A 27,318-nucleotide genomic window follows, 5' to 3' on the forward strand; every position below is an offset into this window, starting at 1 on the left:
GCAAGAAGTTTGGCCTTTTCTTAAACAAAAACAATGACCACTGCAAAAAACAGACATGTCACAATAGCAATTGATGGTGAAGAGATCGAATGTGTTCAAGTATTCATTTTTCTTGGATCACAATTGGATTAGAGAGGTGGTTGCAGTATGGAAATTAAACATTGAATTTCTCTGGATTGGTCAGCAATGATAAGCTTTAACCGAATAGGGAAAAACAAAGACATAAACTGGTTTGCCAAATGTAGATTAGCTCAATCTATCACATTTCCAATAGCCACTTATGGCTGTGAAAGCTGGATGATGAAAAAATCGGAAAGGAGGAGAGTTGATTCGTTTGAACTGTGGTGCTGGAGTTCCATGGACAGCAAAAGTTACAAACAAGGAAATACTACAGCATAAAGCCTGATACATCATCGGAAGGTAAAATCACAAAACTTTAGCTCACTAACTTTGGCCATATCATGCCATCCAACTCAACGGAGAGAGCAATTATGCTAGGATTGGTCAGTCGTAAAAGTAGATCAGGCTGACAAAGAACACTGTGGTTAGATACGATCAAAAAGGACGCTGCCCAGAGCATTACACAACTAAAAGAAGTGATGCAAGATCAGAAGCTGTGGAGACAGCTGAGTCATAGGATCACCAAGACTCAAACACAACTGAATGGCTAACATCATCATCAACATCATCATCATCATCTCACCAGTTTACTCATCATTTAGTAGGAGAGCTCAGAGACGTGGCAGGACAAAAGATAGAAGCAACTGTCAAGGCAGAGATGAGAGCATGTCCCTGTAGGCTCTTCTTAGATTTACTTCTTTTGTCAGTGGTTTCCATTCTCTCTCCCTCCCTTTCTGTTGTTTTGTAGAATTCTTTGTATTTTGCTCACATGAAGCAGGATTTCTATTGCAATTTGTAAATACAGATTGCAAGGTGAAATATGTCCTTGGTTCATGCATTAGATGGTCCTCAACTAGCCTTTTACATGGTACTCTGTTTCCTCTGTTTCTCAGCTTCAATATAAATCTCCCACCATCTGGGTTATTTGCTATTGAAAATATTTATATTCTGCCTTTCTCCAAAACTGTAACCAAGGCAGCTTAGAGACATACTAAAACAATAACCCAACTGAATTGGGAAAACACATTTATCCCTAAAAATCAACATCAGACGCCAGACTAAAAAAGAAAGCACCTAAAAGCAATGCCTAAAAAAGAGGCCACAAAAGAAAAGCAGGCATATTTGATAAACCAGCATGGAAGTGGGAAAAAAAAACCTAACCAAAGAGAAAAGGAAAAAATAAGCATGATGGACTTAAAACCAGACAGAGAATAGCTGGGAGACTAGATATGTCTTCACCTGGTGCCAATAATCCTGTAGGCTTGGAATCAGGTGACCCAAACATGAGCCCTACTTAGAACTCATCCACTCAACTTTTAGACATGGGGACACATGGAACAAGACTTATAAAGACCTCAAGGGGCAAGCAGTCTTTGTGACCTTGACTGCCCGAGAAAAGCTTTGATCCTTAATGACCAGGGTACAGGAATGGAAGAGAAAAAAACTCAATGCCTAGGTAAGAGAGACTTCTTAAATGGACATGTGTAGCTAGTTTCAAGGGAATTATTTCCCACCCCCCCTCCATGATTAGGTCCATCCCTTCTTATTATTCCCAGGAAGAGATACAATCTAACAAGGGAGAAGCAAAATCAGAACAGGGGCTGTGGGTCAAAACTGAAAGCTGAGAAATTCAGAACTATGCCTACTGCCCTGCCCAATACTTATGAGGCGCTGAACTTCCTACCTCTTAAATCATCATGGCATTTCTCCTTCAAGTAAATATCATAGTGGCAGGTCTGTGGAAAGATCTTCAATGCAAGACTCCCGAATAGAGGAGAAGAAGGATTGTACAAAAGGTTTTTTCAGATCAGATCCAAGACTATGGAACGTTATTTCCAAATGAGCTCCACTTGAAATGAAGCCTTCAGGATTTTGAAAGGCAATAGAAAGCTTGTTAATTCTTTCTGCTTTCTCTGCTTTTTTTTTTAAATAAGTCTCTTGAAAACATTTTCAGCTGCTCAACTCTTGTTGACCTCAGTGCATGAGGTTGTTTATACGGTTCCTTAAAAAATAAATTCATGTACCATTACATTATGATTTTATTCCTAATTTGGACACCCAGAATCTAAATTATATTTCAGTATGTAGTATGCCTAAGATGTGGTTTTAGATACAAGGGTGATATTACTTAAATGTTATGGCTCATAAATTCACTTTCCTAACCTGAAGGAAGCTGACAGCTGCAATGGACTGGTGCTTGTAATTAAGGAAACTTTCAATGGCTTATGCTTATATTGTTATTAAATAATGCAGCTCACCAGTTACAGGGAAAGCAGCACACAGAGAGATTACTAATTGTGAGTTCTACCTTATTTTACCCCTCTATGCAATTAAGCACAAATTGCCTGGCTTTGGATTACTTTGGATTACTTCACTAGAATTAAATACGAGTTGCCTCCCCTCCTTTTTAATAATTACCTTAGGGTTGGAGAGGGTGTTTTATGTTACTGGAGACTAGAAATTAAATTAACGACTGCTGCGGAATCACAGAACTTTAAGGCTGATTGGCTTCATCATCAAACCATAGGGAGACTGCAACCAAGAAATCAGAAGGAGATTGAGACTGAGAAGGGCAGCCATGAAGAAACTAGAAGAAGAGTTGGGTCTTATATGCCGCTTTTCTCTATCCAAAGGAGTGTCAAAGTGGCTTACATTCACCTTTCCTCTCCCCACAACAGACACCCTGTGAGGTGGTTGAGGCTGAGAGCCCTGATATTACTGCTTGGTCAGGACAGCTTTATCAGTGCTGTGGTGAGCCCAAGGTCACCCAGCTGGTTACATGTGGGGGAGCACGGAATCAAACCTGTCTCACCAGATTAGAAGTCCACACTCCTAATCCCTGTACCAAGCTGCACTCCTAACCACTACACCAAACTAGAACAGATGCTTAAGTGTAAGGATATGTCACTTTATGCAGGCCATAGTATTCTCAATTTTACCACGTATGGGTGCGAAAGCTGGAACAATGAAGAAAGCTGACAGGAAGAAAGTTGAAATGTGGTGTTGAGGGAGATTTTTACAGCTTCTGTGGACCACCAAAAAAGACAAATAATTGGACTGTAGATAAAGTCAAGTCTGAACTCTCCCTAGAAAATAAAATGACTAAATTGAGACTATCATGCTTCAGCCACAATATGAGAATACAAGAGTCACTGGGGAAAAAAATAATGCTAGAAACAGTTGAAAACGGCAGGAAAAAAGGAGGCCCCAAGGTGAGATGGATTGCCTCTATAAAGGAAGTCATGGCCCTCAGTCTGTAAGACATGAGCAAGGCAGTTAATGATAGAACATTCTGAAGGACACTGTAATTCAAAGTTGTTAGACCTTCACCAACACACACTCTAAGATTCATGGGACAGACTTAGTGTTATCACACCAAATAGCTGTATCAACAATAGGATTTACACACTAAGATTTGCGTCATGTTGGAACACCATCCTCAGCCATCGGGGCTTAATTTGAAATGCCTTTCCTTGGCCTCAGACAGGGCTGAAGTTGGGTAGCATCCTAATCCACCTATTCTACCCCAGCCCCATTACCTTCCGAGCTGGAAACCAGAGCTTATCTGTCACCCTCGCCCCTCCCCTTCTGAAGTCTCTAGCCAGATCTAGAATGTGCCCAGTGGCCTCTCTCTACCCAAGAAGCCTTATGGGAGTATGGCCTAGCTTGTGAGGAGAAATAGTGCTTCCTGAACTATTTCTGCCTATTTACATTCTCTTCTCAACTCCAAAATGGAGCTTCCCAAAAGCTGATGGTTAGAAAGCTTGCTGTCAAAGAGCCAGCTATCAGTGAGTGCCTCACTCTTAAAAAAACCAGCTGCCATTGATCAGCTGAGCAAGGTGCTGGAAAAGAATATTTTGGCTTTCATCTCCAAGCTGCTCTCTCATCAGCTTGACCAAAGAGAGGGAAGTTTGGAGCTAAAAGGGCATTCTGTGCTTTCAGCCCTTCTACCAGCTGGCTGGCTCAGATCAGCTACTCTCTAACAGACTGACTCTGCTTAGGACTGCATTGTAAAACTACCACACTCCTTATGCAGAAGCAAAACAAAAACCTGACCAATTTCTGAAACGATCTTTTAGCTAAATGCTGTTTGTACCATTCTGTCCCCAAGGATTTTGATTCTAACAGGAGCACACACATTCTGCACATTTCAAAATATTCAAGCCCTCCATTTTCCTAGTATGAGTACACTATCACAAAACTCAAAAAACAGATTTGTGACCCTTAAGCAAAGCAATTTGGTTCTGTGTGCACCGGACAGGTTTATTACCCCAGATCGTCAAAAATGTCTGTGAATGAATGCTTAAATGATGCAGTTTCAGGGAGAAAAATGAGATTCTCTCATGGTAATTTACCTGCAATGAGACAAGAACAATTTCCTGTTTCTCATTTGTGAAAAAGGCATCTTATTAATTTTCTAGAAGATACACAGATTTCCCATTGGATTAAAAAAAACACATTGCAAGTGAAAATTTATTTGTAATCTTTCTGTGTTTTAAAAATATTGACTTGCGGGAGGGCATTTAGGCTGGAATAAGACGTGACACCACAATGTTGGGTATGGACATGGCCACAGCTTTATTACCTCCCGATGGGAGGGTTGGTACAGCATGAGAGAGGGAGCCTGACCTAGCGGTCAGTGGACTGCACCAAAACCCACAGATTCCAGAGGCATCATTCCCAGCTGGGAAAGCAGATATCCTTGCCTTCTGAAATCCGCCCTATAGGAAGCAACCTATGCGAGGGAGCCAATGGACATCCACCTCATTTGGCTATCTCCTGACCACCTGGCAAATGAGGCCCTGGCCACCCTGTAGGCCACCCATGCCCGTTTGCATGCCACCTCATACGGAGCCCCAAACTCCAGGGAGTCTGATTGTCCGTGGGACTCCCTGCCAACAGGCTTCATCCAATGCAAATCCGCAGTTGTGACAAATTATCGACAGTGAAATGACCCCTCATGACATAGAACAAGGCTGTATTCGCATTAACACAGGGTGTGGGGGGGAGGGAAGCTGCTCTCCATGGCATCCTGGGCAAGAGGCCCGGGCTCCGTGCACGTGGTGCCTTTTATAGGTGCCACGGGTCCCACCTTGCCCTGCTGCCAGGCATGCTACATACTGGCAGTGTGCCCGGCCAGCAGGCTGCTGGTGCGGTTGTGTCCGCCTCCAGCCAGTCCTCCACGGGCTTCAACGAGTAGCCATGGTAAGCCATGCTTTTTATTTTGATAGGTCTAGGAAAAAGAAAGTGAAGCCCACACATAAAAGTATTTCCATATAGTTAATCTGTGTTCATGAGAACAAACTGCAAAACAGTTAGATTTTGGCTGATCAGTTGCTGAGCTTACTTAACTATCTATTGCCTAGAATAATAATTAATGCTATATCTGTCGGGGAAGTAGTATGTAAGAGGATTCCGTGCATGTTGATTCACTGGTGGTGTTTGCATGTCACTTCGCTCTCTGAAAAGTGTGGGCTAGGTTATTAGAACAGAGTAGTGATATACATTGTCACTTTTAGTATATCCAGAAATGATCTTGCCATGACTGCACTCCCCTCCAATTTCTCTTACTGCTAAACAGAGCCACAGCATGCAGTGGTATAGCAGGAGACCTGGTCCCACAATACCTAAATCTAAAGCAATGAAATAGGCTATTTATATATTGCTACCTTTCATTCTCCTCCTTTGCACAATAAAAGGCAGCAGCAATGATGGTGGATTATGCCTGCTAAGACGCTATAGTGTCCAGGTGACAGATTCTACACTATGTTAATCCATTAGCTGTTTGGGGATTCTCACTGATGTCTCCGGCTGGCATTATTCCTGATTCTTCCATTACCTGTCAAGTAAGCTACAGGGCTCTTATTGTTTAAGCTAACTTTAACTGGCTGGTATGTCTTGTTTTTCTAAATTCCATTACAAATTTGCTCATTTGCAATTAGATGCAATTAATTTACTCTGACAGATAAAAAGCTCTTGGAAATGGCCAGCCTTTTCTCATAGGTGATAGGGAAGACTAATGCCATTTTGATGCCAATTGTTGTGTGCAGCTTAGGCAAACTAAACCTAAATTCAGTTCCTGTGCAGAACAGGAAGAGGTAAAGTGGGCAAGCGGAGCAAGATTAAGCAGCTGGTTAAGCAAAACAGCACATGGACACTCCAAATAAAGGCAAAAGACATCCATGCCTGGCTAATGGACTCATATAGGTATAAAGGAAATTAAAGAAGACATCTGAATATGTCTAAAAGTTGTAAAAAAGGCTAATGTTGAAATTGCTATAAACAGATTTCTTGGGCTTTGATGCTGAGATCCCCTTTATTCCAATACACTGCCTGCTTCTGAAATCGAATTCCTGTGTTTGCCACTGGGCATTGGCACACCAGGCAACTTGCCCATTTGGTCAACATGGGTAAGGCACTCCAATCCCCTAATCACCTTGGTTGCCCTTCTCTGCATTTTTTCCAGCTCCGCAATGTCCTTTTGGAGATATGGTCACCAGAACTGTCCATAGCACTCCAAATGAGGCTACCCCATAGATCTATACAGGGGTATTATGATATTGATCATTTTATTTTCAATCCCTTTCCTAATAATCCCTACCATAGAGTTTGCCTGTTTCATTGCTGCAGCACACTGGGTTGACACTTCCATTGAGCTATCTACCAAGATCCCAAGATCTTTTTCCTTCTCAGTAAGTTCAGACCCATTAGCCTATAGATATTTTTGTCCGAAACTCCCCAATTTAGTGCCCCACACATTTCATAAGTGGATCCCGAATGTCGTTGCTCCAAATCCCATAAAAGGAGCATCTCAAGCCCTTCTAATTTTGTAGCTGGTTCTCCTTACTTAGATTTGCAGTAGATTAGATTTCTGGACCTTCACTTTTTGTCCAGATCACTGAACCCTGGATCTTTAACCTCTTGGCTGGTTTCAGTTTGGATTTTTCCTCCACCCCAGACCAGCTTTTCTTCTCTCCTGTCGTAAATCGGGTTGAAGCACCATATGTTTTTGCTTTCATTCTTTATTTCCCCTTAGATGAACCCATTCACCCAGATTAGGCAACAACCAGTAATACAGCAATGTTGTCTGATGCATATGTTCCCACTGGCATTTCTTCTCTCTTGCATCCTCCTAGGGGAAGTCTGTGTTAGTTTCATTTTTCCTTCTTAACTGGAGTGCTGTATCAAATTGGGACCTGGCTATACCCCAGACTTTTCAACCCTGAAATAATTACTCACAAGACATGGTCTGACCCTAAACTCCTAGAGGACACCATGCATGTTATGAGACTGGCACATGGAGCAATTTGGGTAACAAAGCCCTTCCCAATCCTTCCCTTCTGCTTTAGACCTGTAAGACATAGACCAGGAATCAAAAAGCTTTTATAACTGAAGAGCCAATTTAAGTCAAAATTGAGGGCAAGAGATCACCAAAGAGCCAATATAAGAAAGTTCATTTGCATCATTAAAAATATTACAACTTAATACTGATAACTGACGTCTTGCTTAGCACTCCATAAAGAAGCCCTTTTTGTCCCATAAAAATCTTTGAATGTCATTCCCTTCACATACTTGTTATGCTAATGTCCTAACTACCCCCCCCCCCAAAGCACTACAATGAGCCCTCCAACATACCTTAAAGATTTCATTTTCTTTTTAAAAGAGCCATTTTGGGTACAGTACTGAATGGCTCTAGAGGCATACATTTCAGTCCCCTGAAACAGATCTATGAAGGAACGCATTTTCTAAGAGAATAAAGAATTAGTAATTTGAGTATTTAATAGTGGACAATTATATACCCCCTCTCTTTTTACACAAAAAGCACAAGATTTACAATTACAAATCTACAATTACATATGTTATGGGAAATAGTGTTAGATGAACAGCAGAGATACTTGTTAAAGACGTTTTCCATGGGATATCATTAAAAGTATCTTCAAAAGTCAATATACACACCAAAGCCACAAACCAGACGGAATGGTGAAAGCCTTCCAAGTCTTTTCAGAAAGTAAGCCCTGTTGAACTAGCCTGAGTTGGATTCTGAGCAGACCTGCCTATGATTGCTTTATTAACCACTCATACCCAATAGTCCACAGTAAACTCACCAAAGAGCTATACTGCCGCCCTGAACACAAAGATATCCCTTTAACTTGTCCTTATCCTTTCCTTTTCATCAGCAACAAACAGGCCGTTCAAGTAAATTAATCCAACCCACCCATCTCTGATGGAGCAAGGAATTGGTTTTCTCTTAGACCTTTTGTGCTGCATCTTATGGTAACACTTGGTACGAAATAGCATTTCCTGTAATAGAAAGTGTGGGAGGTGAAAGGCATTTCCTTGGAAGTACCGGGCTCAGCCTAGCCTAATAATATCATGCTTTAGCTGTCACAACACAAGCCAAAACATTCTTTAATTTCTCCCAACATAGATAAAAATGGAAGAAATTCAATATGGCAAGGACCTGGGACTGGGAATGACCAACAAGCTGCTATCCACAGAGCACAAGGCCCTGCGAGGGGGGGGGATAGGGTTACAGGTGGTGACAATGGTGACAATGTGGACACCCCTCCCCCTTTTAATTGTGTGCAAATGGGCTAAGACTTCCACACTTTTGGTGCTGAATGCCATTATTGCCATTTCTTTACAGCATTTATAAAGGGCTTATTCTATAGGGGAAAGTGCTATGTGATGGTGTGGGAACCCCCTCAGTGCATTTACTTACCACTGTATCTGATAGGATTTGTGGACATGGACATTTTATAAATTATTATTATTATAACTGGGATGAAGGCTGTAGAATAATGGAATGGGAGATGCTTTTATTAGAGGAACATGATTGCATTCTGCTACAATGAACCATGTAACAGAACACAATCACGTTCCTTTAATAAAAGCAACTTCCATATTACTTTTATTGCATTACTTTCTACTTTTGTAATTACATCCTTTCGGCATTGTTTATGATCGATCACGTCTGATACTTATTTGCATTGTTTCTAGTTTTTGTGATGATAGGCCTAGTTCTTTGTTCTTTGCTGGATGTCTCATGAAACTGGATTGTACTATTTTATAATATGTAATCCTCTTTCTCTTGAAAAAAGCAGGCTGTAAATAGTTGTCAGTAGTAATGATTCATCATCATCATCATCATCATCATTGATTTGGGGCAATTTACAACACAGTAAAAACATTTGCAATCAACATTTAAAACATCCTACAACTAACAGAGAGAACTGGACGTCATCAGTATACGGAGGACATTCCAGTCCATGCCCTTGGACCAGCTGTGCCCTTGGACCAGCGTGTAGATGTTAAATAAATAAAAATATTAAACACTGGTCAAACTAAGAGAAATACTTCCTTTTCTTACCCTCAACAAAAAAATTGCATTTGCAGCCTCTCAAAAGGTGCATTTCATATATTACAGCCATGCTTTAAAAACACACACACATGTATCCTCTAGCCCATCACCAGCGTGATCCCTAATCTAACACCCACATGACTTTCAGTACAATCACATAAAAATATGATTAGTCGTAAGTCTATCCACGTTCATTGAATAGACAGGCCCCAGTAAATGCTGTATGAAAAACCTTTATCAGCAGTTATTCCACTATGGCAGCATATATTCAAGAATTATAAATGTCACAGGAGCCATTCTTTTCACTTTCCTCCATCAACCCACTCAAAGCAGCAGTATCTACATTGGGCCTTAAAATAATTCTTTAATAAAAAAGAAAAGCACAGCTAATTTGAATGTACAATGCCTCTGCACATTATATCCCTGACTATTAAAAGGCTGTATAAATTAGTAAATTATGTATTTTTTCTTAAAAACTCTGCATTGTTCCTTAAATAGAAGGCAGTTCATAACCTGGGGAAGTTTTATAACAGGGAAAAGCAATATATAGGATCTCACCAGATGCTCTGGTCCACACCATCATCATCAAAGACACCAGTACAAGTTTAATATGTTATCGGAGAGGAACACCAACTGATTGATTAATGAACACGCTGTACTGACCAAGGCCATGCTGTTTAATCCATTCCAATTGTTGAGGGAGCTGTAATTTATGTTAGGAACTAGTTGAATGCAGCTCTCCATGCGTGGGACAGGTTTATTTTCCCAGGTCTGCTAATATCTATATATTATAAACCACATGTGGCCACCATCTGTGGATATCTAAATCTATGGATTAGGACCACACGAATACTAAACAATTTTTCAGCAAACTTGAGGGCCTTCCCAGGTTTGCAGAAAAATCCTAAATCTTAAAAGACTGTATGGGAAATGGGATAATTTCCCCCCAAATAAAGTACCATCAGCATATGTCCATGGGACAGGGCAGTCACACTGGGTTCAGCAGTGGTGGTGCAGCCAAGGAGTCTTGCTTTGCCTTAGGCATTGGCCATGGAGCTTCACCTGGTATGCTTCTGGCAGCAGGGCCACCCATGAGTCATGCTTGGCCTGGTTGGCCCACACAGCTTCCCCAATCATGGCCAGCCCCCCTCGCTTTCACCAGCACAGTTGGGCTCCACATAGTTTTCTATATCACCAGTAGAACTCAGAGAGAGACAAGAATAGAGGAGGTCAAGAAAAGAAGGCAGAAAAGGAAGACTGACAGAAGGAATGATGAAGAGAGAAGAGAATGGAGACAGAAGAAGTGATGGAGAGAGAAGAAAAAGAGATAGAGAGATAAAGAAGAAAAATAGTGGGAGAAAGAGAGAAACTGAGAGAATGGGTGGTGAGAGAAGGGAGTAAGCAAAGGTAGGGAAATAGGATGGCTACTGCCACAAATTCTTTGGAGGTCTACACTTGTATGTAGCCTGTTTTGGTCTTTCAGAATACAAGTTATTTACATGGATACCAAAAAGGATCACACTAATATTATTAATTTACTTATAAACATATACAGATCACTTTTCCTTAAAATGGTTCGTAGCAGTTTACAAATTACAACAGCATGAGAATATACCAAAAAATATATAAAATCACTGCAAAAAAGCTTACATAACAGCCTAAATTTCACAAATTCTTCAGCAGCTAAAACACAACTACTAACAACTAAAATCTGGGGAAATACTCAAGGCTTGGTATTAATAAGTCATAAATAAGGACTAGATGATATCTTGAGTATATTTTGGCTGTTTTTTCCATATCGGCAAGCAGATGCTAAGATCTTTTAGAATTTCTGGATACGTCAGAGAGAAAACAGACATGTAAAAAGAATATCATTATAATTCAAAAGTGATGCCCACTTTTCCACAAAGTGAAAAATACTGAACCACCAAGACAATGTTGTGCTGCTCCTTGGGCAAAATAACCTCCTCGAGGTCACTTGAAAAGGAAACAAAAGATGTGATCACCTCTTCCAGTATGTTCCCTGAAGAATGTTGCACTCAGCAAATGCTTATTTGCTGGCAGTCTCTGGCCCCAGACAGATATGCCTGGCCTCAGTCTGGTAGAATGGGCTGCCAATGGAGATGTGGGTCCTGACAGAAATGTCAAGCAGGTCTGTAAAACCACACTCTTCTACCAGGCCTAGGGTTGAGGTCAAGGCGATTTAGATCACAGCTATATCAGACCTACCTCCATTTTTCTCCCACCCCCACTGTGGGCTCCCCCTCTCACCCACCCAATACCATTAGAATGGCTGAAAAATTGCCAGCAAGAGGATGGTGATTTGAATAAAATGACAGAAAGAAAGAAAGATGGAGCATTTTTAGAAAGGATACATTTTAAAAATAATGTTACTGTATTTTTGTATTTTGCTGGTTTTAAATATTAATATTGCTGTGAACCACCACTAGTCTCCATGTGAAGACGGCTCAGGAGAAAATTGAATAATAATAAATAAATAAAATAAAAATAAACAAAACAAATAAAAAGAGTAGCTGACTCTGTAAGTGCTGAGTAAATGTAAATTTCCTGCATTCTGCAGTGGGTTGGACCTGGAGGTGCCTTCCAATTCTATGATTCTAAAAGTAGCAATTAGATGTGTACATATTTCTCATTTAAATAAGGATTTGCTTTTTGACTAATATAACTGAGAGAAAATTGTATAGAAGCAACAGCCTTTATAAAAATTAAGAACACAATTAAGCACTGCCATGGAACTAACAACTTTAATTTCCCAATTTATAAAACATACAAAGAATATATTTATATCACCAACACCTTCTTCATTTTTTGTGATCAGAGATCTGCTGTGAACCATTTCTAACATTATCAAGTGAAAGAGCAGTATGGTATTAAGTATATTTTTCATACGTCTTTTCCAGTAAAATGTTCTCTTTACTTTTACTTTTTGCCTACCAGAGAGCTATTTTGGAGCAATGTCAGTAATGAGAGCAGACATTTATCACCTGGTTATTTGAGTAATGGGCTCAGGAGCTTCCTGGTAACATTACACTGAACAGCCAGTTGAGGATGCTTCAGTGGGATACTGTTCCGTGGGCGTTTGTTTTGATGTTTCTGATAGCTCATCACCAGGGGTCTGCATACTGACGTGCTCTTTCTCTTTGTGCATTTTAATTACTCTCAAAATAACTAGGCTTCTCAGTAATTTGCTGTATGTCATTTTCAAGCACGGAGGGTAACTCAAAATTAATTTTGGAAGGCACTGAGTTTTGGAACTTTGCCAACTGTGGAAGTCACTCTACAATAACTAGCATTAATTGTCCACCGTGAACTGGTGTGCATGGTAAAATTTATCCAGGAAAACGACAGTAACTGGAGACAACTATCCAGTCCATAACCAAACATGCAAGCACTCAGAGTTGCTTAACAGAAAGTTGTTTACAGACCGGCAAAAAAAATTCCTGATATCTAGCTGGCACCATTCTACATGTAATTTAAAGCCATTACTCTGGGTTCTATCCTCTGTTACCAACAGGAACCGTTCCCTGCCCTTCTCTAAGTGACAACTTTTCAAATGCTTCCCTCAGCTTTTCCCCATAGGGCTTGGTCCCTAGGCCCCAGATCATCCTCATTGCTCTCCTCTGAATCCTCTCAATTTGGACCACATCATTTTTTAAGTGAGGCCTCCAGAACTGCATACAGTAGATGCAGTTTGAACAATGTGGCATACAACAGGACTATGACATTATTTGTATGGAAGTATTGTCCCTGTACAGCTTTACTTGAAATTGGGACAACAAATAAAATCTGTTTTAAAAGGGTAATAATTTTTTTTAATGGATAGGCAGCCCCTTGAATTTTAAAACGTAGAAACTGGATTTCACAGATGCGCACATAAAGGCTAGCAGGAACAGTACTTTCAACAAATAACCATATTATCCTAAGACAGCCTTTCTCAACTTGAAACATTCTTCAGGCTTTGAGAAACCCCAGAAGTGGCACAATCATGCAGAATATGGTTGAGAAGCAGAGCTATATGTACCTGAGGCCCCTCCCCTTCTGACCCCCTCCAGGTCCATCATTGGCTAATTTGGGAGGGGGCAGGTTGACATAACCATACATGGTCATAGCACCTGATAAATCTTTAATCATTTAAAAAAATAGATTAAAAATTAATGAATTCCTACTCAGTCAGGAAACCCTTCCAGGGCTGTCATGAAACCCCAGGGTTCCATGAAACTCTGGTTGAGAAAGTTTCTCCTAAGAGGCTGAAATCCATAAACCAAAGCCAGAGGGGGTGGGATGCCTTCTGTGAAAGGTTGTTTTTTTTTCCGGTGGGGGGAGGCATATTTCAGGAAGATATGAGTCCAGCAATTCTCATTCTGGATATATGGACTGCTTGAAGGTTCCATTATATGAACTTGATGAAATTGTGTACAAACACTACATCAAGCTGCTTTCTATGTCAGTTGTATTCCAGTGCAATGCTGCATAGAATTACCCGCTTAAATTCAATGAAGAAACTGTCAATGTGTTTTTGTTGGGAAACACTATTCTTGCACCCCTGCAAAGAATTCTGATAAAATGTTTGCTTTCATTCCCATGGATAAGTAGGGTGAATGACATCTTACATATGAAGAATGGAGGAGACTAGGAGTGTGCAGACAGATCTACCTGAGCCTATACACATATATCTATATACACATACACAATGGAATTTTTCAGGTAGATTTTGACATCCCAAATGTATCTGGGTTTTCTTGAGAAAACCAGGAAAAAATTCCATATATATTTGGGAATTACTTTTATGCCCCATATTTCTCTCTCCACAGTAGACACCCAGTGAGTTATGTGAGGCTGAGAGAGCTCTAACAGAACTGCTCTAAAATAATGACCCAGAGAGAACTGTGAATAGTCTAAAGTCAACCAGCTGGCTGCATGTGGAATAGGGAATCAAATCCTGTTCTCCAATGCTCTTGACCACTATACCATACTGGCTCACCAAAAAGAAGGGGCAGGAGCAGATTGTTCCCTTCTCTTAGCTGTTTGTTAAGCTTCTACTGCAGTCTCTTAAAACTTTAAAGGAACTGTGGAGGACAGCCAGAGGATTAGCTGTGCTGATGGGGAGCAGATTGTTCCCTCAGGCTAGGTTTAAGGCTGGATTCTCAGGCAGCCAGGTTTAAAGAAGAAGTTAGCCCCAGTATTTTCTGTACTGTCAGAAGCAGATTGCTCCCTTTGTGCAGCCTGGTTTAAACACATTTGCAGCAGAAGTAAGCCCAGCCAGGTTTGGCTGAGCCCCATGGAGCAATATGCTCCATATGGTACAGGAACTCCTCTGTTTTGTTTCTCAAGCAGCCTGATTTAAACCAGACTGCAGGAGAAGCAAGCCCAGCCAGGATCTCCTGTGCTGCAGGGAGCAATGAGCTCCACATGGCAGGGTAGCTTCTAGGGTTGGCTTCTCCTGCAGTCCAATTTCAGTCAGGCTGCTGGAGAAGCAAACTTGGCCATGACTGACTGTCCCCATGGAAAGCAGATTGTTCACTACTGGTCAGCTTTGCACTGGCTCTTTTAAAATCAGTTTTTTCCTCTGGTCTACTGGACCAGAAACAGAAATTGGGAACTCTAAAAAATACTGGATCTGAATATTGTACCAGTATTGATATCTGGGATTTTTCAGAAATTCCCCACCAAAAAATTCAGTAGACCCAAACTGAAAAAATACCAATTTTAACAAATATTGCACGTGGGGAGCTTGTGTGTGTGTGTGTGGGGGGGGGGGACAGTTCAAAAACAAAATGTCAAAGGAGTAGCACATATATTTCCACTCAATTTACATTGGGAGCTGAACATTTTCTGATGCCAGATGCCAGCATTTCAGCTACATTTTGCTTTCAACCATCAGGGAGCCAAATACAAAGCCAACATTTTGCTAACATGAAAAGTATCAAAAAGCTGCAGTTGTTTGTCATTTGAAAAGGAAACCCGGCATGCAGAGGACAGAGTGAGAAAGGAAGCAAAAAGGGAACCGTTTTTCACTAAATTGGTTGAATGTGGCAGGATATTTCTTTTTAACATACAGGAGAAAGCACTGAGGCGAGGTCTTGTAAAATGCTTTTTAAGTTTTGGGGGGAAAATGCCTTTTATGTTTTGTGTTCCATTTCACTTTAATCCCGATGTTGCCAAGCCCTGCAAACAGGGTGTGCACAGAGTGCTTCCGAACAATCTCATGCAATGCTAGCTATAGTCCCCCATATCCTGACCTGGTCCAGACACAAATACTGTGCCAGACATCTGTCGAGGACCCTGGGTATCAGCAGGAGATTAAGAGCTGCAGTTCTGCAGTCAGGATTCTCTATACCCTGCCCTAAATCACAAGAGATACCACTTAACTAAAATTTATTTGTTATAGACTCTGGTATCCTACCGGTTCCCAGAGTACCCAAGCAATGATTTCCCCCTTTCTCCATTTTATCCTCACTATAGTCTTGGTGGCTAGGTTAGGCCGACAGAGCACAACTGACCCATAGCAATGAGCTTGATGGCTGAATGGAGATTTCAACCTGGTTCTTCCTAGTCTTAGGCCAATTCTCAAACTCCCAAACAATTCTGTCCATCAATATAACCATTCTGGTCCTTGGTTTGGTCATGGTTCTAATTTCTGATTGGTTCACGCAGACAGTGTTGTGGGTCAGCCAGCAGTCAGTGATGGAAGAAGGAGCCAGCAGAACGAGAGCAGAGGCAGCAGAGAGCAGAGGCAGCAGAGACCAACAAACAAGAGGAGGAGGTGTAAGCATGCCAAGATTTACAGCTGAGAACTTGCACAGAATCACCTCTGCTCCCCAGCTCTGATCCAACAGATGAAAGCCAGCTGCTTGTCATTAGCCCTCCAGGATCACCTGCATCAGCTGGTAATGGAGAGGAAGGCACAGGCTTAGAGCAGAGCTGCAGGTTAAAAGGAGAAGTGTTCACCTTATGGCTAGATGTCGGCCACCTGCTGAAAGCGAGGGTGAGTTGTTGCAGGATAAGGTTGAAGCAGTTGGCATGCACCTATACAAATCTTCAGGGAGAGACTGAGAGGGGATCTGATAACAATCTTCTAAAAGGGTGCCATATGGAGGATGAAGCAAAATTGTTCTCTCTTGCCCCAGAGGGACAGACCAGAATGAATCGGATGAAATTAATTCAAAAGAAATTCTATCTAAACATCTGGAAGAAGTTCCTGACAGAGCGGTTTCTCAAAGGCTTCCTTAGGAGATGGTGGGTTCTCCATCTTTGGATATTTTTAAACAGAAGCTGGATAGACATCTGACAGAGAGGCTGATTCTGTGAAGGGTCAAGGGGGTTCCAAGTTACAGTGGATGAGCGATAGGGTTGTGAATGTCCTTCCAACTCTATTATTGTATGATTCTATGACATGCTGGCACCACTTTCTAACCCGCAGATTGTGACCTCTCAGATTGGATTCCTGAATCTTGGATTGGAATGACCTAGCACCCTGTAAGCTCCTTTGGCTCTGTTTGTTTGGAAGACCGATGAAAGATGCTCCAACTCAATACTGGCTCCTGGCCAGCTATTACAGACAGAAGGAAAAGGAATGTTTTTGTGTAATGTATCCAGTTCCAAATTCTATATGCTGGGCAGAAGAAGGTCACTATTTATTGTATATATTATCATGTTTTTACTGCATTATTCTTTTTTTATAATTCAGTTACCTGACAGTTTTTTTATATTGCGCTGCTTATTGAATGTCTCATACTATCAGATAGCATTGTTTTCTACTGCATAGTCCACACTGAGTCTCAGCAAGAAAAGCAATCTATAAATACACAGTGAATAAGTTAAGTACAGCTTGTAATTTCTTATGTTTGTCAAAATATTTTAAACATATCAAATGTATGAATGACTATGTCAAATGTGATGTATTTCTTAGAAAATGATATTTTTGTATAGTAAAATGAATGCTGAAAATACGTAGAAGAACATATGGAGGAATTGCTTATGAATCTGTACATACTTTGGAACACTTTTTCCTACAACACAAAGAGTCTGTTGTGTCATGTTCAGTAGGATCTCTTTCCTAGAAATGTAAGTGGGAGAAAAAGTGGATGCCTCATGGCTACAGAAAGAAGAAGAAAAGGGAAGTTGTTACCTTAATAAGAAGCTGGATTTGTCCTGTTGCTTTTGAAGATGTGTAATACCAGAAACTCAGTCCACAGGTGGTGCTAGACTCCTTCCACTTGGAACTCTTCAAGTGTGCCTTCTCACCTCTAACACCTACTGAAGTTGCTTCAAGATAAAGGAAGTGCCCTACCAAAAGATATAAAATCTCAATATGTAGAATGTAGCAGAACTAAAGAGCTAGTTACAACTACAGTGCATGTTTTAACAATTAACATCTTACTTGGTCATCTTTAACAAGAACACAAATAAACTTTGGGAATGCACAGATTGCTTTCCTGTAATTATATCTGAAGTGGTGTGGGTTTTAAAGCCTTTATATAAGACTATGCAGAAGCCTAGTAAGATGAACCCGACCACCTTTTGAAATTCTATCAAGTACATTTAACATGCTAAGTGGCTTCCAGCATGGCCTCACAATTGGTTGGGAGCCTCACATGACATTTCTATAATTATTCAGTGCTGGATTTTGTACCAGGGACAACTTAACTGCAAGCCAGGATGCTTTCATTTCTCTTTGTTCTCCTGACCAGCTAGACTCTGTCTCTCTTCTCTTTTGTCTCTCATCCTGTCTTTCTCAACACTCTTGGGACACTAACGATTGCTCATGCCAGATGCTCCACAAATTGTATCTTGCTCAAACATCCTGATCCTACTGAATTAGTGAAAGAAAGATCACACATGTAAAATGTTCAGAAGGAATGAAGAAAGAACCAGAAATCTCCCCCATGTGTGTTTCTTTAAAGGAATTAAGCATTGTAAGTTTCTACAAAACACCCAACACTAGTATCAAAGGTAATGTTTTTTAAATGAAGGGAAATTAATTGAAATATTAACAGAACTTTCTAACTTAATGGATATTTGGACAATGGAACAGATTGCCTCTTGAGATTGTTCAAAAATATTTCTTAAGAGAATTTAGGTGGGGGCTGGGTTAACATCTGGTAGATTTCTTTTAAATACAGTGAACCTCACCACACTCCATTGAGTTAGGGATGGATCATTGATTTCTATAAAGCTGAAATTCTTTTTTCAGTGGCTTGGAATACCTTTACAAGTGACATTGGCGATTAGCAAGAGGCTAAGAAGACACGTCCCTTCCAAATCACTGAGCCTTTTCCAAAAAGCAAAATTTTATATGAACGATTCCTGTAGCTAAAGCTAACTGAATTAAATGATCCTCAAGTTCTCTTCCAGATCAGTGTTTCCAAGAAAGCAAACCAGGCTTGTCAGGGGGAGATGAACTAAGACCTCATGCAGAGACCAGGAAATGTCTGCAATAAATCCTTCATTAGTTGAACATCACTGTAAGCTTCCGGTGAAAAGAGGTACGGAAAAATTAGAAATGTGTATTCAAGTGCTGGTAACTATGCAGACCCCACAGAGATATAAACCTATGAAAACAACAAGAGCATGTCAGTCTCTTCTAAATATCAGATGATAGGTTAACACTGCCATCCTGAACAATTACAGAGAGTGGCCAGCTTATAGGGTTGTCACTGTTTAGGATTGCACTGTCAAGATGGTACACGGGCTGTCCGGTTTCACAGAAACCTTAATCCATCAAAATTACTTGAATATAACCAGTATCAAAGAAAACAAGGCATCAGGTCATGCTTGATTCATTGATTTCCACGTGGCCCCTAGTGGTTGTTCTTCACTGATTCGTATAATGCATAGTTTTGAGATCATTAAAATAAATGATGGAGCAACACCAATCATCTAATAACTTTTGGGTCAACAGGCCAAACTTAATCAACAAGAAACTGCAGAAAGGGCTTTGGCATACAGTTGATGTATATATGCGTTTGCGTAGATAAGGGTTCAGATTTTGTAGAATTTAGCATCAGAACCTGTTTTTTCAGCACTATGAGTGATTTCTGGATCATGGGACAATTCAAAAATAATAAGTACTAAGGAAAGAAAAGCATTACCGAGCATATGCAATGTTTAGTTGACCTGTTCCCTAAGTAACCACATAGGGCATGTTATGGCTTCCTGGCAGTTTCCCTCTCTTTTCAGTAACATAGCTGTGCTGATAGTTCCCTTGAGTTTCAAAAGATGTAAAGGCTTGAGAAGCAGTTTTCACACCCACAACTAAACACCCACAAGGATATTATGTTAATATCAGTCAACTGTTCCTCCACTTATCCAGTTCTCCATTTACCTGTCAGACTAGTAAGAAATCAGCCCTGGTATGGAAATGCCAACTATGGATGAAGGGGGAGACTGATAATTTAGAATGGGAAGATGAGACACAAGCTTGTTGTCTGCTCCGGGACCAATTCTAACCAAAGCCTGCTGTAGGTCTGTAGATAGTGAAAACACATATCAAATTAAGGAACGCGAATTAGAGAAACTCTTCTTTCACTGTCCAAATCTGATTCCTTGCTTCCCTATATCTGCCTTTTCCCTAAGGGAAGGCATAGAAAACCTCTTTCTTTGTAACTGATAGTCCATACAGGATCAATAGGGCTGACAGCATTAACTTTGCAGGGTCTTTTTTGTTACATCTCCCCAAGTTTTATGGCAGCAGTGACAATGGCCAGTGGGTTTTTCTTCTTGTGGCTTCTGTAGAACCAGTGTGCAGAGAGATACAAGAATCATCTACTGCCACAGGGAAACATCTGTCCTGGGAATTAAATAAATGGCTGCAAAAACAGTTTCAGGTTCTTCTGCTTTCAGGGTACCTATTCATCCACTGCAGGTATTGTTTCAAGGTTAGCCATGTTGCTCTGCAGTAGAAGGGCATCCAGTAGCACCTCATAGACCAAAAAGGTTTTCAAGCATCAGATCTGACAAAGGGAGCTTCATTCTGAAAAGGGAGGTTGACTATCAAAAGTTTAAACCTGGAAATTCTTGCTGGTTTCCAAGCTGCTGCTGGACTCCTATCTATGAATACTGTGATTCCCGAGATTGTCTATAAGCCCTATTTTATCCTCCAGAGGGGTAGCTCTTGTTTACTACTTCTGTATTATATTTTATTTAGTCATGTCAGGCTCACAAGGTGGATTTTATGACAGGGATTTAATTTAGGCATTCATTTGTTGGTACAGGTTTGCAACAGTATCATTGGGAAATTAGATGGAGCAAATGCGGTTTTGCTGTCTCCAGAGGAAAAGCTCATCTCATCAACCATTGCAAAGGAAGGGTAGCTTCTAACACAACAGGCATACTGTGAATTGTCACAGCCAAGGAAATTATGATGGCGTGGACCTGAGGATTTCTCACAAATCGTATGAAATGTAGTGCATCTATGTACAATGAAAGTCGTTTGTGAGAGAGGCTGGAGACATCATATGTAAAAGAGGACATAAAACCAAATAAATTAGAAAACATTGGGGAAATTAATTCCCCAACAGAAGTGATATGGGTGGAAAAATGGCCCCAAGAGTTACTTAAACATTGGAGATGTACTTTCACCTAACCTTGAGGCTGATCCTGAGATGGAGAAGGAAATCAGGGAGGAGACTAAAGTAGATCATGAAATTATACTAGGAGACTTCAACTGGCTAGGTAAACATGTACTCAAGTCCTGCTGTAGAAATGAGATTCCTGGATATCACAAATGACTGCACCGGAACAGCTGGTCGCAGAGACAATCAGAGATGTCATGATTTTGGATTGTGTTCTGAGTGGGTCTCAAGACCTAGTGAGAGATGTAGCTAGACCAGCTGTGAATCATGACCACAATGCTATTTTCAGCATCGAGGTGAACAGCAAGTTACCCCTAAAGTCCAAAACTGCCACACTCAATTTCAAAAGAGGCTTCTTTCAAAAAATGGAAGGTCTCCTCCAATGATTTGAACAGGAAGGACCCACATGCTCTGGCAAAAAAAAAAAATAATAATAATGTAAGTCAATGATCCGGCATACAGAAAGATTTTGAGGAGCAGCTTGCTAAAAGCATCAAAGCGAACAATAAACATTGTTTAAAATATAGCCAGAGTATGAAACATCCACAGAAGCAATATGGCAAAAGAATAAAGGGATTGCTAAAGCAGTGGTCCCCAACCTGCGGGCTGCGGCCCGGCGCCGGGCCGCGGCTCCCTCTCCCTGCCCCCCCCGCAGTAAAAAATTTCCCAGGCCGCAAGCTTGCGGCCCGGGAAGCTTCTTACTGCGGGGAGGGCGGGGAGAGGGAATCAAAGCCAGGCCGCGCCCGCGCGGCCCGCAGGTGCGGCCCAATCCATGGGTGCAGCCCGCGGGCGCGGCCGGGTGCGGCTCGCGGGCGTGGCCCGATCAGTGGGCGCGGCCGGGCGCGGCCCGATTCGCGGGTGCGGCCCGCGGGTGCGGCCGGGCGCGGCTCGTGGGCGTGGCCCGCGCGGTCCCTGCGGGCGCGGCCCAATGCCCTGCCGGTCCCCAGCCTAATAAAGGTTGGGGACCACTGTGCTAAAGGCACACATCTGGTCAGAGCTGAAAACAGTTAAATAACAAAGACTGAGATGAGAAGTGTTGCCTTCACGTCACCTGTAGAACAGGGGTAGTCAACCTGTGGTCCTCCAGATGTTCATGGACTACAATTCCCATGAGCTCCTGCCAGTAAACGCTGGCAGGGGCTCATGGGAATTGTAGTCCATGAACATCTGGAGGACCACAGGTTGACTGCCCCTGCTGTAGAGCATTGACTTTGCATGGAGGGAATCCTGGGTTCGATCCCTGAAATCTCTAATTAAAAAAGGATCAGGTAATGGGTGAAATGGAAGAAATCTGCCTGAAATCCTTGAACAGACTCTGCCAGTCAAGAGTGCTATCTTCAAAAGAGCAATGGTTTAACTCAGTTAATAGAAGACAGCTTTATTTGTTCATCCAGTTACCAAATGGTTAAAATTTCAATGCAAGCTGCTTCTGATAGCACATATTCACATATTTCTAAAAATATTCCCAAATTTTGAGGCATCCCTTTGTCCCAGGGTAAACAATGATAAACTTTATGAATGTGGTTCAGTGCCCTGCCTTTGATGACATACCTTTCCCATTTCCCAGTGTGTGATCCTTGGGAGGTCTCAGGATTTGAGGTGAACTGGTTCCTAGAAGCCACTCAAAGTTATCAGCTGCAGAATTCTGCCAACCGCAGATTCCACTTTCAAAAGTGCAGGAAGTTCCACATTCTCTCTCATCCGTATTATCCCCACAGTCATCCACAAAATTGCAGCTTTGTTCTGGTCTGTAACAGTTGCCATTTAGGCATTCCAAGAAACCCTGTGAACAAGACCCTGTAAAAGAAAACAGGACACTTTCATTGATGAACAGGAGAAGATAGTAGACAACATACCACCATGTTTCTGTTAGAAGACATATGAGATCATGTCTGAAGTCACTTGTTTCTTGTTGTAAATTAACTTAGTTGCTGACAACCCTATGGCCCATTCCACACTAGGATAATGCACTTTCAATGTCCTTTGGCAGCTGGATTTTCCAGTGCAGAACAGGAAAATCTACTTCTAAAGTGCATTGAAAGTGCATTATCCTATGTGTGCATAATAGGCCTATGAGGGGAAATTCCTGGGAAGTGTGGGGGTTTAGAAGGGAAGGGACCTCAGCAGTCCACCCTCCAAAACAGCCATTTTCTCCCTGGAAACTGATCTTTGTAGTCCAGAGATCAGTTGTAATTCTGGGAAAATTTTAGGCTCTACCTGAAAGCCCATGGCATTTTCAGAGTTCCTTGGTGAAAACACTAACTAATAAGAGGATATGAATCTTGGCACCACCATCAAATCCAACGTCCCCTCTACAGCTGCAAGAAAATTCTAGATTTGCACTGTGATTAATTTTCAGTTCATGCAACGTGACAGTGTAGCTGAACAATCTGGCTAACATGCTATATGTACTGAGTGCATGCCCTAGAACAGGGGTAGTCAACCTGTTGTCCTCCAGATGTTCATGGACTACAATTCCCATGAGCCCCTGTCAGCATTTGCTGGCTCATGGGAATTGTAGTCCATGAACATCTAGAGGACCACATGTTGACTACCCCTGCCCTAGAACACTGCTGAGAATTCATTCCAGCATGTGGGGTCCTGTGGCAGGACTACAGGTGTTCCCCAGCTGGCAAGTCCACAGCAACAACCAATTTTTCCACAGAAACAGCCATTCTGTGCGCTTCTCGATTGGCAGAGTTAACAATCTCCAGGTGGGGCATGGAGATCTTCTGGCACGACAACTGATCACCACCAGACTACCAACATAAATTCTCCTGGGAAAACAATCAATGCTTTGGAGGGTGAACTCTATGGGATTATACATTGCTTTCTGAGCCCAGAATTGGCAACCCTTCTAAGGGTTCTTTGAAAGCATATCTGCTTGTGATTTGCTAGCTCTTAAAATGTGTGGGGTTGTTGTCTGCCTCATTCCACCCATGTGCAAGGAGTGAGAAAAGTACCCTTGTGATCTATCCGCTGGTAATGCCTGTCCAGTGAATACACAATAGCTGTTTTCCCTTTCCCTCTCCTTCCTTTCTCTTTTTCCTGCCTCCTGTTGCTTTTTCAAACTTTACCTAGATGAAGACCTGACTAGGAATTCACAGAGATCAATCATTAACCACAATGCTATAATTACATTTTAAGAACCTCTTCTCCTCAAGTTTTGTACTACCCAGATATTGTATTTGCTTTTCAGATTTTCAGATTTAAAAAACTGTAATTTCTCCCCTTTTATTGTTAAAGATCACAGAAAACTTCAGTGCATAGCGGATAAAAATTATGCCACCAAATTATACCACTTTAGGGCCAAAAATTAAGGGGAAACTGTAGAGCGAGAAATTAGAGTGGAGGAGAGGGAAGCATTTCCATATTTTAACTTTTTTGCCTTTCACGGAATTTCACACAAAAATATCCAATGAGATGACTCTTCATTTTGTGGGCTAATCCATTCTGGGCTTAAGTAGAAGACAACAAAAAAGCTGGAATGTTATATTGGTTTAATTCAATAGTTTCACAACTAAGCATATGTTTTTATTTCCAGCTTTTCCCCTGAAGCGATTTAACTGGGTGATGGTCCCTTTGGAGCATTTCTGGCTCAGAATCTTAAAACCGCCCGTGGCGCCACGGGCGCCACGGACTACATAAAAGAGTAAGGGCTGTTGGGGAGGAGTTAGGGCGGGCCCTGTCCGGGATAAAAACTCGGAGGGGCCAATCAGGAGCCGCGAAGCGGCTCCTGATTGGCCCCTCCGAGTGTCCATCCAGGACCAGGAGCCAATGGGGAGGCGCGCGAAGCGCGCCTCCCCATTGGCTGCTTCGGCCGGCCGGGACTCAGTGCAGTCTGCCAGACCGCGCCGACAGTCATCCAGCCGGCCTGCTCCTCCTCACAGCCATGTGAATTGGGGCCCACTCCGCCAGCCGCCGTGAGCCGCGCTACTGCCCTGAAGGTGGGGAGGAGCCCGTTCGGCACTTGGGGAGGGTGGGGGCGCGGCGGCGCCGGGCTCCCCTCGCCCCCGGGAGAGGCCTCGCTGCTGCGAGGCCTCTCCCGGGGGCGAGGGGAGCCCGTTCGCCACTTGGGGAGGGTGGGGGGGCGGCGGCGCCGGGCTCCCCTCGCCCCCGGGAGAGGCCTCGCTGCTGCGAGGCCTCTCCCGGGGGCGAGGGGAGCCCGTTCGGCACTTGCGGAGGGTGGGGGGGCGGCGGCGCCGGGCTCCCCTCGCCCCCGGGAGAGGCCTCGCTGCTGCGAGGCCTCTCCCGGGGGCGAGGGGAGCCCGTTCGGCACTTGGGGAGGGTGGGGGGGCGGCGGCGCCGGGCTCCCCTCGCCCCCGGGAGAGGCCTCGCTGCTGCGAGGCCTCTCCCGGGGGCGAGGGGAGCCCGTTCGGCACTTGGGGAGGGTGGGGGGGCGGCGGCGCCGGGCTCCCCTCGCCCCCGGGAGAGGCCTCGCTGCTGCGAGGCCTCTCCCGGGGGCGAGGGGAGCCCGTTCGGCACTTGGGGAGGGTGGGGGGGCGGCGGCGCCGGGCTCCCCTCGCCCCCGGGAGAGGCCTCGCTGTTGCGAGGCCTCTCCCGGGGGCGAGGGGAGCCCGTTCGGCACTTGCGGAGGGTGGGGGGGCGGCGGCGGCGGGCTCCCCTCGCCCCCGGGAGAGGCCTCGCTGTTGCGAGGCCTCTCCCGGGGGCGAGGGGAGCCCGTTCGGCACTTGGGGAGGGTGTGGGGGCGGCGGCGCCGGGCTCCCCTCGCCCCCGGGAGAGGCCTCGCAACAGCGAGGCCTCTCCCGGGGGCGAGGGGAGCCCGTTCGGCACTTGGGGAGGGTGGGGGGGGCGGCGGCGCCGGCCTCCCCTCGCCCCCGGGAGAGGCCTCGCAACAGCGAGGCCTCTCCCGGGGGCGAGGGGAGCCCGTTCGGCACTTGCGGAGGGTGGGGGGGCGGCGGCGCCGGCCTCGCTGTTGCGAGGCCTCTCCCGGGGGCGAGGGGAGCCCGTTCGGCACTTGCGGAGGGTGGGGGGGGCGGCGGCGCCGGGCTCCCCTCGCCCCCGGGAGAGGCCTCGCTGTTGCGAGGCCTCTCCAGGGGGCGAGGGGAGCCCGTTCGGCACTTGCGGAGGGTGGGGGCGCGGCGGCGCCGGGCTCCCCTCGCCCCCGGGAGAGGCCTCGCTGCTGCTAGGCCTCTCCCAGGGGCGAGGGGAGCCCGTTCGGCACTTGGGAAGGGTGGGGGGGCGGCGGCGCCGGGAGAACCCACAGCCATGTGAGTTTGGGGGGGGGGGGGGCCGCGCCAGCCTTCTCTTTCCCCAGGGAGAGGCCTGGATGCAGCCACGCCTCTCCCGGGGGAAAGAGAAGGCCTTTCAGGACTTGAGGGGGGGGGGGCGGCGCTGGCCTTCTCTTTCCCCTGGGAGAGGCCTGGATGCAGCCACGGGGAAAGAGCCCGGGGGAGAGAGAAGGCCTTTCGGGACTTGCGGAGGGTGGGGGGGGCCGCGCCGGCCTTCTCTTTCCCCCGGGAGAGGCCTGGCTGCAGCCATGGGGAAAGAGCCCGGGGGAGAGAGAAGGCCTTTCCCCCGGGAGAGGCCTGGCTGCAGCCAGGCCTCTCCCAGGGGACAGAGAAGGCCTTTCGGAACTTCAGACCAACTTCAGTCACATACATGCAGGAACTGCTTGGTTTCTGGATCTGCTTGCTTTCTTTTTCTTCTGCCCGGCTCGATGACATCCTCAACAGGATGAAATCCACTTTGATCTGTGAGTATATCTGTGTTTCCTTCAACAATAAAGATGCTTCTGTGTTCGGAGGGGGGTAGGTGGCATTAAGGTGTCACTGGACTCTAGATTTGTTGTGCTGCTTCACACCTACATGGGTTACAGACCCACTTGCCCATCTAACTATCCCTATGTATCCTTTCTGAATATTATTCTTTGTGCGGGGATCTTAACGGTGCCCCTGGACTCCAAATTTGTCCTGGTCTTTCACACCTGCATGGGTTGCATATATTCCGGATAAAATCCCCACTTTGCCATCATGTCCCCATCCCACATTCCACCTTCAGTTCTACAGCAACCTCCCTCTTTCATCAGTCCTACGTGTTTTAATTTCCATCCTTCTACCTCTCACCAACTAATTCCAAGGACTTGGGATGCTTCCCTTATACTACTTCTGAGGAGCTCAATGACAGCCTCACGACAATCAATCCCACTTGCCAGTCTAAGTCTCCCTATGTGTCCTTTTACAATACAGATGCCTTCGGGTTTCTGGGGGGGGGGGGTAAAGG

At 44.0% G+C, this 27,318-nt stretch overlaps 1 protein-coding gene across 1 annotated transcript in view; it reads right to left on the bottom strand.

Moving 5' to 3' along the window:
• MALRD1 (MAM and LDL receptor class A domain containing 1) overlaps window positions 1-27,318 on the bottom strand; it is a 245,776-nt gene that overhangs the window by 119,409 nt on the left and 99,049 nt on the right. Inside the window, exons 25-26 of the mRNA XM_077304219.1 lie at window positions 22,627-22,872; window positions 17,631-17,788 (exon numbers count right to left, since the gene is read on the bottom strand). Of these exons, the coding sequence (XP_077160334.1) occupies window positions 17,631-17,788; window positions 22,627-22,872 (404 nt within the window). The remainder of the gene's footprint in view (window positions 1-17,630; window positions 17,789-22,626; window positions 22,873-27,318) is intronic.

Source organism: Paroedura picta, chromosome 11 (genome assembly GCF_049243985.1).
Source record: "Paroedura picta isolate Pp20150507F chromosome 11, Ppicta_v3.0, whole genome shotgun sequence".
NCBI lineage: Eukaryota > Metazoa > Chordata > Lepidosauria > Squamata > Gekkonidae > Paroedura > Paroedura picta.